Below are 14,360 nucleotides of genomic sequence, written 5' to 3'. Positions count from 1 at the left end.
AAGAACAGAGCGGTCCAGCTCTGTTCTCCATACCCGGCACGGAGCGCTCGGCTGTATAACAGCCAGGTGCTCCGTGCAGAAAGCATCATGCAGAAGACAAGCGGGGACACCCCGCTTGTCTTCTGCATCCTCTGCTCCCAGCGCTCGGAGCAATATCGCGTGAAAAAAATGTGCAAGAAAAACGCAAGTGTGCAGGAGCCCTAAGTTAAATAAATATATTCCATGACAACATCTGTATCTGTTACCTTCTAATGAAAGTCTTCTGCTTCCACTTGTCTAGTCTTACCTTCTCCTATGGTCTATACTACAGTGCTTGTGTGTTGAAATATACTTAACTGTGATCTGGGAATACCCTACAACAAAGTTCAAACCTCTTTTCTGTTATTAAGGATGAAAATAAAACTCTGTACCCTGTTGCGAATTATATCTAGTACTATATGAGTAGTCATAAATTACTTCCAAATTTTAGCACAAGTCAAGTTCAAATCCTGCATAAACTGTATAACTTAAAGGGGTTGTCCCGCAGCAGCAAGTGGGGGTATACACTTCTGTATGGCCATATTAATGCACTTTGTAATATACATCGTGCATTAATTATGAGCCATACAGAAGTTATTCACTTACCTGCTCCGTTGCTAGCGTCCACGTCTCTATGGTTCCGTCTAATTTCGCTGGCGGCTTGCTTTTTTAGACGCGTTTGCGCAGTCCAGTCTTCTGCTCTGAGCACGAGCCGCTTCAGCGTGCTCGCCGCTACAGCTCTTCTGCGCATGCGCAGACGAGCTGTAACTTCTCGGGAGCGCGCTGGAGCGGCCATTCTGCTACCATCCTCTCTTAGAGAGGGGTGCAGAAACTTCAGCAGCCCAGCCGTGAAGCCGCCCAGCAGCCCAGCCGTGAAGCCGCCCAGCAGCCCTGCCGTGAAGCCGCCCAGCAGCCCTGCCGTGAAGCCGCCCAGCAGCCCTGCCGTGAAGCCGCCCAGCCGCCCATGTAAGTGAGGGGTCGGGGGTGATGTGTGCGCAGGGGGGAGCCGGGGCCTAGCGCCGGTTACCTGCTGCCTGGCGGTGGGTGACTATAGCCCAAGAGCGTGTGCCGTGGTCGGCCGCGTTCAATCCCGAGGCCCGGTCGGTGGCTGTGGGGTCCGGTCGGCGGCTGCGGGGCGTCTGGTTGTCAGGGAGACACAGCTGGTAGCGTCTCGGGAGCGCGCACGTGGGGCTACAGCAAGCGACGGGAAAAGAGCCGGCGGCCATCTTGGGGAAACTTTTTATAAGTTGCTGAAACACTGGAACTGTAAGTAGAAACCGGCTAGAAAAGTCATTTACACGGGTGCTTAGTAATGTTTGCTTAATAAGGGGGACTGGGAAAAAAAAAATTTCACTGCTTCCTCGAGACAACCCCTTTAACTTGAACCAAATGGAGCAGGACAATGTGGTTATTATAAAGAATAGGTTTTTCATTACTCCTAAATAATGACCATGGAAATGTAAAAGAACTGGTGGTAAATCTAAACAAAAAAAAAGAAAAAAAGAGGACTGAAGGCAGATATCTCATCTCCAATCACATCATGTGTTAGAACAGGGGTCCCCAACTCCAGTCCTCAGGGACCACCAACAGGTCATGTTTTCAGGATATCCTATAGTAAGAACACCTGTTGCAATGTCTGCGGCACTGACAATAATTACATCACCTGTGCAACACTGAGGAAATCCTGAACACATGACCTGTTGGCGGTCCCTGAGGACTGGAGTTGGGGAACCCTGTGTTAGAAGATGTCTTTATAAGACAATAGAAATATAATTCAAGATTTCCTTAGCATAATTCATTTGCAGGGTAAATGTCTAAAGCACTAGAAATAGGGCGGCTTTCAGAACACTCAGAACTCAATACTAGCTGCAGTTATTAATATTTGTCTATCAGGTATAATATGAATATACTGGTTAAAATAGAAGATATATGCTGAAACATAAAGCTCATAGCCTCTCTCTTATAGTACATAAATAGCAAAAATGTCTTCAAACTTATCATCCTGTATATGATCAGCCCAATCCTCTCACATGGCCAGGATCAAGGGAGTAGAAGTAGATCAACCCCTTAAGGGTTACGCACATTTGACATACTGGGTGATACTAGTGATGGGATCCGCTACTTCTGGTTACTGACAACCCCAGTTTCGTCTGCCAATCCAATCAAATGAATAAAGGCATAGACCCACTGCCAGGCTGTGAACATACTTCTTATGATAGTAATAAAAATTATGAATTAAGTACTATAACTGTTAGAATAAAGAATACAAGGTGTCAAAACAAAATATTAGAGAATGGGTCATAGCCTGCATGTTCCACAGATATTGGACCCTTTAGTATGCTTCATTTTGTATCATTCACCTTGAATATCAATAAAGATTGTCAGGTAGAGAAGAGCCCAGCGAAGGGTTGTTGTTACTGTCTCTGTCCCAGTCATAAATAAATCTGCTATAAGATGAACCAAGTTGTCTTCATTGTATGTAGAACAGGGGTCATCTTGAGTCTGTGAGGATTAAATGGACAAATCTAAATACGCAAGAAAGACAGCGCAATAAAACAATACACATTTTGAAACGCTGCATAAAATGGAAGTTACCTTAGATATCTGTGTCAAGTAGCAGTCAATTACATCTCTGTCGTCCCCAGGTTGACAGCTTCGTAATTTTTTATGTTGCGCAACCTCCTTCTTGATGAATGAACACAGAAAATTAAAGTATTTAAAGGCCTTCTGATGAGGCCCAGGCAGCACACGGATAATACTAGGAGCCAAGTCATAAATCTATAAAAGACCAAGTAATACAGAAGAAATTAGATTATTTATTTTATTAAGAACAATTATGAGTTACTTAATCAAAAGTCTTACTTAGTGTGTACACCAATCAGGCTTAAGGTACTAAAAAGTTAAGTGAATGACATAGATTAGTATTTCTCAAGGGGTGAGATATATGTATTAGGAAGCAAGTGAACAGTTCTTAAAGTTTATGTATTGGAAAAAGTGGATAAGCATAAGGATCTGAGTGACTTTTACAAGGGCCAAGTGAAGGACAACCAGTGAGATGGTGACAGGGTCCTGAACATTCAAAGCTCATTGATGCATGTGGGGATCAAAGACTAGCCAACCTAGTCTAATCCCACAGAAGAGCTACTGCAGCCTGTGTTTTTTGCATTATCTAGACGGCTGAGTGTGTGCACTATAGGAAGAAGGCAAATTGGTAGTGGCAGTGTGAAGCTCTGAACAATGTTCTGCTGGGAAACCTTGGGTCTGGCATTCATACAGGTCTTACTTTGACAATTATCAGCTATGTAGATATAGTTGCAGACCATGTACCTTTTATGGTAGTGGCCACTTTTAGCAGGATAATGTACCCTGTCACACTGCAAATATTGTTCACAAATCGTTTGAGGAACATAATAAAAGTTCATGGTGTTGACTTGGCCTCCAAATTCCCCAGATCTCAATCTGATCGAACAGTTGTGAGATGTGCTGGAAAAACACATCTGATCCATGGAGGCCCAACCTCACAACTTCAGAGATCTTGTGGAGACCATGCCATGATGGGTCAGAGCTATTTTATCAGCACAAGGGGGGCGTACACATTATTTGACAGGTGGGTTTGACTCCTTCCCACCATGTGCAGTAAATGTATTGCACTGGTGAGTGGTCCTTAACATGAAGATCCATAAATTTACAACAAAGGATTAGCTTGTGCCATCAGCAGCGGGTGTCAGTATTATCCAGCTGACACCCTTCTGTAACGGCCAAGGTTCAGACCTAGTTCCAATTAAGGCTATTTGACCCCTGGATGATGTGGTTAAGAGTGACTGCAGCAACAACACAGACAGAAGGAGGGGGCTATGTCTATCCTTGGCTCCCTAATCTGCCATCTTTGAAATTTGAGGCCCTTACTCTGGCATACAGAAGTCATCAAAAGATTAAAAAAAAGATTTGACAGAAAAATAAAGATGCTATGGGTCTAAGAATTTGCCAATCCAAAAATAAATGATTTTTTGAGTCGTAACACCTTAATTCTACTGACCTGTTGAGTAGAATTAGCATGTCATTTATAACGCAAAGCAAAAGACTCAATAAACAAAACCCTTGTAAAATGGAATTTCAGTTTTTTTCCTCCCCCTCAGAAAAAAATGATAAAAGTTAGTCCACATTTACATGGTTGAGTGTAATATTAGTCTGAGAAACTTGGACCAATATTGCACTCTTAAATGTGTAATTCCTATGCAAGTGCAATGTGTTTTTTCAAGAAAATACATGCAACTTTTGCACCAGAGAAAATCGCGTGCTTTAATTGGAAAAAATTAAAAATCACGCTCGCATAAAACTCAATTTACATGCAAGTTTCATACCAGTGTAATGTGATTTTCAACTCTCCCATAGCAGCTTCTCTGTCTCGCAGCTTTGCTTCAAGAGGAAAAGCACCTGTGTAAATTAACCCATTGGAAACAATGCGTTAATACAGATGGGACACATTTTATCTTGATGGTGATAGTACAGCCCAGAAAGTTATTTTAATCCATTAAAAAGTTGTTGTTTTATCTCAACACAACAAAGCCCATTGAAAAGTATTTCAAAGTGTAAATAAATCACCCTGCAGTCTGAAAAGGCAAACTAAAAAAGAAACCCATCTGTACAATGCATGAGTTCTGAGTCACGCAGACGTCCAGAACTTGTGCGATTTTCTCGCCTGTGTAAATGTAGCCTTATAGATTACCGTATTTTTTGCTTTATAAGACACACCTGATGATAAGACGCACCTAGGTTTTAGAGAGAGGAAAGTAGGAAAAAATATTTTGAACCAAAAAGTGGGCTTAAATATTTAATAAAATAATTGAATATTATGTAAACATGAACAGCAGTCCGTCAACAGCCGCATTAAGAACTATTATTACTGTAATTAACAGATGAGCAGAGATTTTTATTTTAGAACAATACACCTCTAGTCATCAGGAAACCCCAAAAACTCCTCACTGCTGTCCGAACTGATCAAGCTCAGTGACTCACTATCACTGGTGTCAGCATCTTCATAAAGGATTCCATCCTCAGAATCGTCCAAGGCATTACTGATGCCACATTTTTTGAAGGATCCTACAACAATTTCCTCCTTCACAGCCAGCCACGATGTTTTCACCGACTCACAAACCTGAGTGATAGTGGGCCTTTTCATGCGTCCAGTGGGTGTCAGGTCATGATTCACAGCAGCCATCCACTTGTTCCACTCCTCTCGCATGAAAACTTTAAATGGCTTGTTAATAGAAACATCCAGAGGCTGCAACTGGCTGGGAAGCCCCTCAGGAATTACACCTGGATGGGTCTTTGCTTCTTTAAATATTTTTTTTGTGTTTTCACTGATATGTGCCCTAAACTGGTCAAGTAGTAGCAGGGCAGGTTTCTTCAGAAGCCCTCCAGGGCATCTGGACCACACTTTTTTGATCCATATTTTCATTCCACCTTCATCCATCCATCCTTTCTCATGAACATGGACAATAACTCCTCGTGAGATCGCCTCTTTTGGCATGCTTTTTCTTTTGAAGATTAGCATTGGTGGAAGTTGGGTGCCATCTGCACAGCAGGACAACACAACGTGTAATGTGTTTTCTCATGTCCTGAGGTTTTACAGTTATTGATTTGGCACCTTTCAAATCAACAGTCCTGATTGATGGAACATCAAAAGTTACCGGGACTTCATCCTGTTTCCCAATCTTGCCTATTTCAAAATCATTTTTCTTTCTTGCATCAATTACAAATTTATGAAAAGACACAGTCTTGGCTTCATATTCTTTAGGCATTTTTTGGGCAATCCTAGTTTTGGTGCGCATAGCAAGGCCACATCTCCTCATGAACCTGTAGCACCACGATGCGGATCCAGTGAAGTCCTCAATGCCTTTCTCTGCAGTAAGACCCTTGGCTTCAAAGATGATCATTTTTGTAGAGACTGAAAATCCGTTGTTCTTGTGACGTATTATCCACTCTTTCATTTCCACGTCTATCTGTGGCCATTTTGCAGTACGCCCACGAAAAGTGTGCTTACTTTTATCTGCTTTTTGCAGCTCCTCCTCCTGTTTCCTCCATTCACGTATCATTTTTTCTGTTGGAGGCGGCCCAAAATGTCTCTCAGCTGCTCTGTTCCATTGTTCTTTGGCGTATTTCACTACCTCCAGTTTAAAAGGGATTTTATATGCTAGTCGTTTCTGCTTTGACATCTTTCTAAAATTGGTCGGATGCAGCAGGAGACTAAGGTAGCTTTGTCATGGAATAATGAAAGAACTGTAAGCACTTCCTCATAGGAGGAAGGGGTCAAGCTGATTGGTGGAGGAAGGGGAGAAACAGTTGTTCCCGCCGGCGCTCACCATCAATCAGCGGGCAGCAGTGCAAAGGAGAGAGAACTGATTCTGAGTTTCTTTGGCCTAATGTTCGCGTGATTGCGCCTTAAACTCGCGACCGCGCATCTTTTCGTGATCGCGCGAACGAGCGGCGCGTTTGCTCTATAAGACGCACTGACTTTTCTCCCCCACTTTGGGGGGAAGAAAAGTGCGTCTTATAAAGCGAAAAATACAGTACATTATACGTACCCTAAAATAGTGCAATGTAAAAATACAACTCATCTCGCAAAAATTAAGCTGCTGCTCCTACTCCGATGTAGTGGCCAGCACTTGTAGCTGCATGCACAGCTCCCATTGATTTTAATGCAACCCTAGCTTGCAGTTACAAGCTCTAGGGTCAAAGTAGCAGCTTCCACATCGACTCCTCTGTATACAGTGGGCGCCTGATTAGCTGATCGACCAGGGTACATAGTGGCAGATCAATTATTGATGACCTATCCTGAGATAGATACACAGGTTACATATGTTAGGGAAATGACAAATAAAGAATTATCAATTTTGTCTTAAGCTATTTTATTATTATTTATGCCTTAAAGAAGTTTTAGTTCAGATACATAGTGAGCAGGGGGGAGGGGGCGGAGTGACAGAGAGATCTCCCCCCGGTTCCTCCCTGCTCTCCCCCACGGACCCCGCCCCCCGCCGACACCGGAATCTTTTGAGACGAGTGGGAAGGTACTCGCATAAGGCACTACTCGCTCGAGTTGTTTGCCTTAGCGAGTACGCTCGCTCATCTCTATTCCTTATCTAATGAGAGCAGAAAGAAGTTTTCAACATAAAACAAGAAATACTGAATCTTGGACAAACGTTTTACCTACAGTATAGAAGAGGACGGTATTATTGTATCTTGTCATCACCAGAATAATGGGTGGAGACCTAAAGTGACAGCTTAGGGTTAGGGTAAGCCCCCAAAGGTCCTGGTTGGCTGCCTGCAGGAAGGTCCTAGCAGCGTGGGGAGTGAGTTTTGCCATGGGTGGAGGGTTAGGGTGAGAGTTTGTTTAAGTGCTTGGCTTACATTATTAGCTGTAAATAGTCCAAAATTGAAGCATTTACATCTAATAATTTAACCATAACACTTAAACAAACCCTCACCCTAACCCTCCATCCAAGCCAAAGTTAGGTCCCCACACTGCTAGGATTTGCAATGTGTCAGCTACCCACTCTGCCGCTCTTCGTCTCCAGCGGCGGCCTCCCAGCAGCGCTGCAGGAAAAAAATCATCTGTCAGCGTTGATGTGAGGTCGGCGCTGGGGAACTACACAGCAGCAGAGCAGAGAGGGGACAAGGCAGACCGCCCGACAAGTGAAAGCAGCAAGCATGGAGACAGAGAGCAGAAGAGTGAGCAGCAAGTGAAGCAGCGGGGAAGTTACTGGGAAAAGGGAGATGGACAGCGGGGAGCAAGGGACAGTGACTGCAGCAGCAGGGAGGTTACATCAGGATCGGGGAAGACACGGACAGCGGGGAGCCAGGGAGAGTGACACCAGCAGCGGGGAGGTGAAATCAGAGCCGAGAGTTGAGAACCAGCGCAGCGCTGAATGACAGAGCAGGGAGACCAGGGTAAAGTTATTGGGCTGCCAGGACCTGCACGGGAGACAGCTCTGCACCCAATCAGGAGCAAAGGGCATCACCAGCCTGTCAATCTTGTTTCAACCACTACTTCCAGTGGTGACAAGATACAATAGTACAGAGGATGACATATCTTCAGCATGTGATCTTTTTACAGAAGAAGAATCAATTTAAACCAGCTTACATAGTAATTATGTAAGAACACTGTAATGCATATGTCTATTAACATAACAGATGCCCGATAAACCTAAAAGCTTTAAGTTGAAATATTTGCTGAGAACAAAGCAGAACGTGTATGGGTGAATACTAATTGGCTATATACTAATAGGTTAAATGCTACATAGATTGATACAAATAAAAGTTACAACTGGTTGTATGTTATCACAAAGCTTGCTATTCTTGTGATTGACCCTCTCTAGGGTGTTGTTCCTCACAATAACATTTAAACTGTTGAACAAAATATTAAAGACAGAAAGACAGAGTAGTCAACTTATGAAACACCTTTCAATAATGTGTTACGTTAGTTGATTTTTCTGAGCTCGTACCAACCACACCTAATAAGGCACGCACAGTATATCTAAGGGCTCTTTCACAAAAGTATATAAGTTGTTATGTTCGCTCGTGCGCACTGTTAATTTGCATGAATAGACGATTTTCTGTGATCAACTCCCGAGTTTAATTAGGCCTCATGTCCACAGGGAAAATCAGGCCCGCTACGGATTCTCCATGGAGAATCCGTAGCGGGTCCCTCCTGCCCCGCGGACATGAGCGCTGAAAATAAGAATTAACTCACCTCTCGCACGCTCCGGATCTTCCCTTCATCGCGGCTGGCTTCATCTTCTCTCCGTCTCGGCCGGATCTTCTTTCTTCGGCCCGGCGGATGTGCACGGCACGCCGGTTGTGTGCCGCGTGCATGCGCCGGTCCGAAGAAAAAAGATCCGACTGCGACAGAGAGAAGATGAAGCCGCGAAGAAGGAAAGATCCGGAGCAAGTGAGTATATGCTGATTTTGGTCTCCCGCGGATCCGGACGGCTTCCATAGGCTTCAATAGAAGCCTGCGGGAGCCGTCCCCGCAGGAGACCCGCACGAAAATGGAGCATGGTCCAGATTTTTTCATCCTCCATTTTTTTTAAAATCACTTTTATTGACCATCCGCGGGTATTTATCTACCCGCGGGTGGTCAATGCATCCCTATGGGATGCGGATCCGTATTCGGGTGATCCGCTGCGGATCTTAAATCATATTTAGCCCATGGACATGAGGCCTTAGTGTTTTCTCGTCCATTCACACGGCTGGGTGCAATGTATTAGCGAGCAAATAAGCCACAGCCCAGAAATCCCTAGCTCAGCATAAATCCTCAGAATGACTTCAAATACCTAAATAGAGGCACCTGTAAGCTTTTCCCTGCGTTGGACGCTGCTTAAATGCCTCCCCCTCCCCATTTTTCCAGCTCCCATAGGAGCCGTAAAAGTGCCCGCTGGAATCGGCAGCATATGTTCTATTTTTTCACACGGGCCGATGGCGTAAAATCGCCCATGTGAACATAAGCATTGGAATGCAATGCCTCAGATGCATTTTTCGGCGGGGCGTGAAAACACGACTACATAGCCGCGTAAAAACGCTCGCGTGCATAAAGTCTAACAGCGCAATTGTGCTAACACATACAATACAAATAGATAGAAAGATAGATACAAACCCTTGCCCAAAAAGTGCCTGGAGCAGCGATCACCAATTCTGTGGCTTTGTGAAGCTCCTGGAAGAATTTATCTCCTGGTAGAAATGTCTTTCCAAATACCAAAGATGATATAACATTTGAGACAGAATGGATGATGCAGTCAGATGGGTCAATTGGAGCACCTAGAATAAAACCAGGTTAAAAGAAGATAACTAAATACTAGTGCACTATAGATTACAATAAACGTGTTAAATCTCTTATGCTTAAAGGGAAAAATAACCTATTATATAAATAACATTTTTGTGTAAGATATATTTAAGAATTTCGGGTGATTTTTTTTTTTATTTTGGTCACATTCCATATTAAACAAATCCTAAACTCCTGCATTTTTCACACTGATCACAGAGCCTAATAATAGTCTGTCATTTCCTAATCTGTAGAGAAAACTTTGAAGTAGTCATCTCGCTAACATCACAGGCAGGATTACACTCATAGGTAACACCTATATGTAGACAACACAGGATCCACCATTCACAGTATGTTAACAGCTGTGACTCTCTACTCCCCTCACTGCAAAAGGACTTCTGCACAGGTCACAAATCATCTCCAGAACAGTCTCCTATAGAGGTCAATGGGTCACCTCCTGTCCATTGTATGAATTGCCCATGAGGCTGCTGTAAAGCCTACCTCTAAGGCCTCCTTCCCACGAACGGATTTCCGCCGCGTAATTCGCGGCGAAAATCCGCTGCGTTGCCCGCAGCTATTAGGTTTTATTGAACCTAATAGCACAATGCTCACGATGCGTAATTCCAGCGCGGAATTACGCACCGCGATTTCTCCCGTCCTCACCCGCAGCATGCTCTATTTTCTGCGGGTGAGGACGGGCTGTACGCACTGACGGCTTCCATTGCAGTCAATGGAAGCCGTCCGTTCACGCTATCTCCCGCTGTAACCAGCGGGAGATAGCGTGAAAAAACGCTTTCCCGCCCACCGCCGCGCGTCATCTGACGCCAAATGACGCGGCCGGCCGCGTCACGTGACACGGCCGGCCGCGTCACGTGACACGCTCGGTGACGCGGCGGTGGTGGGCGGTGACGGGCGGTGACGCGGCGGTGGTGGGCGGGGAAGCGATTTCACGCTATCTCCCGCAGGTAAGTATAGGGGCTCTGGGGGGCGCCGTGACGGGCTTCACTGCGTAATATTACGCGGCGGACCCCGTCACACTCGTGGGAAGGAGGCCTAAATGCTCTAAAAGCTGTTATGTGAAGCTCAGGCAAGATGACAGCCCCCATTTTCATGTGTAAACAACAAAATTTAAACAAAAAACTACATTCAGAATATTAAAATGAAAAAAAATGGAATGTGTTTATTGCTTAGGATTGACACTTTACTGCTAATTTGCTGATCATTAAAGGGACTATACCACCAATTTTTTTTTAATAATTAAAATCAAATAAAGTAATATTATATAACAAGTAGTCCAACAATATAAAAAAATACTGATCAAGTATAACACACATACAGTTGCAAAAAAGTAAGTGAACCCTTTGTAGTTACCTGGATTTCTGTATTGATTACTAATTAAATGTTGTCTGATTGTTAGCAAAGTCACAATTATATACAAATACGATCTAACTAAACTAATAATACACACCTTTGTATTCTTCATGTCTTGAGCACACTTAATGATAATGCACAGTGGGGGAAAAAGTAACTGAACCTCTTTGTTAATGACTTTTCCAAGAGATCAGCCACTTTCTGGCAAAATATGTAATCTGCTATAAACAAGCGTGTTTCTTTAGAATGGATTCTATAGATCCTCAGTGCTTTCCACACTGTTTATCTCAAAGCCCCCACCACTGCTACATGTGGAAACAGTGGATGTGGCTCTCTCCCACCCATACAAATGAAGTGACTGCTTCACTGGTTGTTTACCCTAAGTCCATCCACTTCTGCCCAGGCACAGATCCAGTTCCTTTTACTGCATCTACTGAGTGAGTTCAACACTGTGAGTAAGTGAACAGAGCAGATGAGTAGCAGATCAATAGTGGACAAATGTTTTCAGTATGGCATCTCACTATTATTGATTTTGTATTCGGTTATTTAAAAGGGTCTGTCACTAAACAACCAAAATTAGTTGCAGTGCACAACTCAGTTTTCCAGCCCCTGCATTATAATACTTGATCTGAAATAAAATCACAGAGGTGAGAGAAAAAATGTACAAAGACATAACTCACATAAAAAGCAGCCAAATATGCATCACCTGATATACTGCAGGTTAGGCTCAATCACTATATCCCACAGAAGCATGCAGAAGGCCAGATTGCAATATGAGGAAGCTAAATGCTCATGTGTCGACTAATGTGCAGCCACTCAACTCAATCCAAGATTGGGGGAGGGGTGACTGCAGACAACATAGTTCGCACATATGAACTGATACCAAGGATGCCAGCCATAGATAAGTGCCCCACACCATACAGGAATACAACCCCTACTGGCAAAGCAGTGGATTGCCCTGTATCACCACAGTGCGCCACACTGGCAGCGCATCCTGGGCTCCACCAGGATCTATAGCACACTGCATGCAAAGAAACACTGATAAATGCAGGTGTTAGTTCGCATTTTGGCCAAAACACGTAAGCTGAGGGACCGCAGCAAGGCCACCACGCGTATGTCAAAACCTATGCTATCTCACAGTATCAGCTCATATGTGCAGACCTTGTTGTCTCTGGTCACCCCTCATGCAATCTTGGGTTGAGTTGAGTGGCTGCACATTAGTCGACACATGAACATTTAGCTCCCGCATATTGCAGTCTGGCTTTCTGCATGCTTCTAGGGGATATGGTGATTGGACCTGCCCTGCAGTATCAGGTGATGTATATTAGTCTTCTTCTTCTGTGAGTTAATCCTTGATCTGACCTGACTGGTTGAGACTCACCATGCACAATTCATTAAAAAAAATAACTAAAAAAGGTGGGCACACTGCACAAATGTATGAAGATGCTGCATTCCTTCTATGGTGTTATAATCAGGAAGTGTATAACCTGTTGGCCTATCATTAACCCCTTAAGGACAAGGCTCTTTTTTTCATTTCCAGTTTTTCCTCTCAACTTTCAAAAAATCATAACTCTTTTTTATTTATCCATCGTTGTACCTGCCTGAGGATTTTTTTTGTGGCGCAAGTTATATTTTTTAATGGTACTATTTAATGGACCATATGATATACTGAAAAACTTTAAAATTTTCTAAATGAGTGGAGTAACACTGGACAAGAGGGAGGTCCAGAGTATGGGTCATCAGGGGAAAAATGGCCAGACAACCCCTTTTATTTGTATAGCCAGTTTAAGAGAAGTATTGCAGCAGAATGAGAGTTGGTAATAGGAAGGCAGGGGTCTAAATAAACTCCATTCATAGCAGTGATTGCACAGCAAGCTGTGCTTCTGCATCACCACTTGTTCCTGATGCAGGAATATAAAAGTCTTTGGTGACAGCAAAGTGGGCAGTGGAACAGTTGAATCAACCAAGGAAGGAAAGACTGTAAGGGCTGAGAGGCATGATGGTGTAGAGCAGGTTCGTAAGGGAGAGATTGGAAGTTTGTGCCCGTTGCAGCAATACCACTCCATTTGGAATGTCACAGCATCAATATCAAGGCTGGGGAACCACTGAAAGGACCTCTAACGCTGCACACAAGAAATAACCAGTAAGTTAATGCAATTGATTAAGTCATTTTCTGTATAAGGAGAGGAAGTACAGTGTTGCCTGCCCAACTCTGGTGCTGAAGTCCCCCTTAGCGATTATATACAGTACTTCAGGACATATATTTCTCTCATACTATTGACTTTACAAGCATACCAACAGACTCTGAGAAAGTATAGCTGCTCAAGTGGATATTCGTCCTGGGACTAAGCTCCCATTTACTTCAAATAGACAAAGAGACTGTATACAGTATAAAGTTCATGTTTAAAGTAATCCTGAGATACTCCACCACTAAACTATAAGAATAACTATAATAGAAAAGAGCTTTGTTACCATGCAGCGCGGCGCAGGGTCCCGCGGTCAGCGCGCGCCGCTCCGGTGTCCTGGAGCTGTGACGTCAGGGCTCTCCCGCCCGCACCCCTTTCTCTCTCTTGTATTGTGAGTGGGGGGGTTGGCTCCTCCCACTCTCCGCCCATGGGCGGGGTTTTGCAGTTATAAGGCTGTCAGTGTCCTGAGCTCACTGCCAGTTATTGGTTTAGTCTGCAGCTAGTCTGTCCTGTCTGTTGGTTCTCCTCAGTCAGCTCGCTAGGTTGCTAGTCAGTTCCTTTCTCTAGCTTTGTCTTTGTTCAGCATTTCTGTTGGTAACTCCATCTGCCTCCTTTGTCGGCATTCTGCCCCCTGTTAGGTAGTTCCATTTGTGTAGTCACCAGGTCCCTAGCCCAGGGTAGGGACCGCTGTCCAGTTGTCCGCCTAGGGGTTAGCCAGGGCCGAGGCAAGTAGGCAGGGACAGTGGGGTGCGGGAAGTTCAGGGCACCCCACCTGGCGCTCGGGGGGTCAGAGTGCCGTAACAAGATTGCTCCAAAGTTAATTTGCAACCTACATTACCAAGAGTACTGGTAAATAGAGGTTAACTGTCAAAAGAACAGAGGTTAGCTGTGTGCTTGGTTATCATTTATCTGTGTCATTACTGGTTTGCATTGAGAAACCAACCAAATATTCTATATAATTGAAAAGT

At 44.1% G+C, this 14,360-nt stretch overlaps 1 protein-coding gene across 1 annotated transcript in view; it reads right to left on the bottom strand.

Annotated features, from left to right (window-relative positions):
- LOC136611005 (cytochrome P450 2J5-like) overlaps positions 1-14,360 on the bottom strand; it is a 44,311-nt gene that overhangs the window by 17,358 nt on the left and 12,593 nt on the right. Inside the window, exons 4-6 of the mRNA XM_066590244.1 lie at positions 9,671-9,831; positions 2,614-2,796; positions 2,379-2,520 (exon numbers count right to left, since the gene is read on the bottom strand). Of these exons, the coding sequence (XP_066446341.1) occupies positions 2,379-2,520; positions 2,614-2,796; positions 9,671-9,831 (486 nt within the window). The remainder of the gene's footprint in view (positions 1-2,378; positions 2,521-2,613; positions 2,797-9,670; positions 9,832-14,360) is intronic.

Source organism: Eleutherodactylus coqui, chromosome 1, assembly GCF_035609145.1.
Source record: "Eleutherodactylus coqui strain aEleCoq1 chromosome 1, aEleCoq1.hap1, whole genome shotgun sequence".
Classification (NCBI taxonomy): Eukaryota; Metazoa; Chordata; class Amphibia; order Anura; family Eleutherodactylidae; genus Eleutherodactylus; species Eleutherodactylus coqui.
This window is presented reverse-complemented; position numbering and strand designations above follow the sequence as displayed.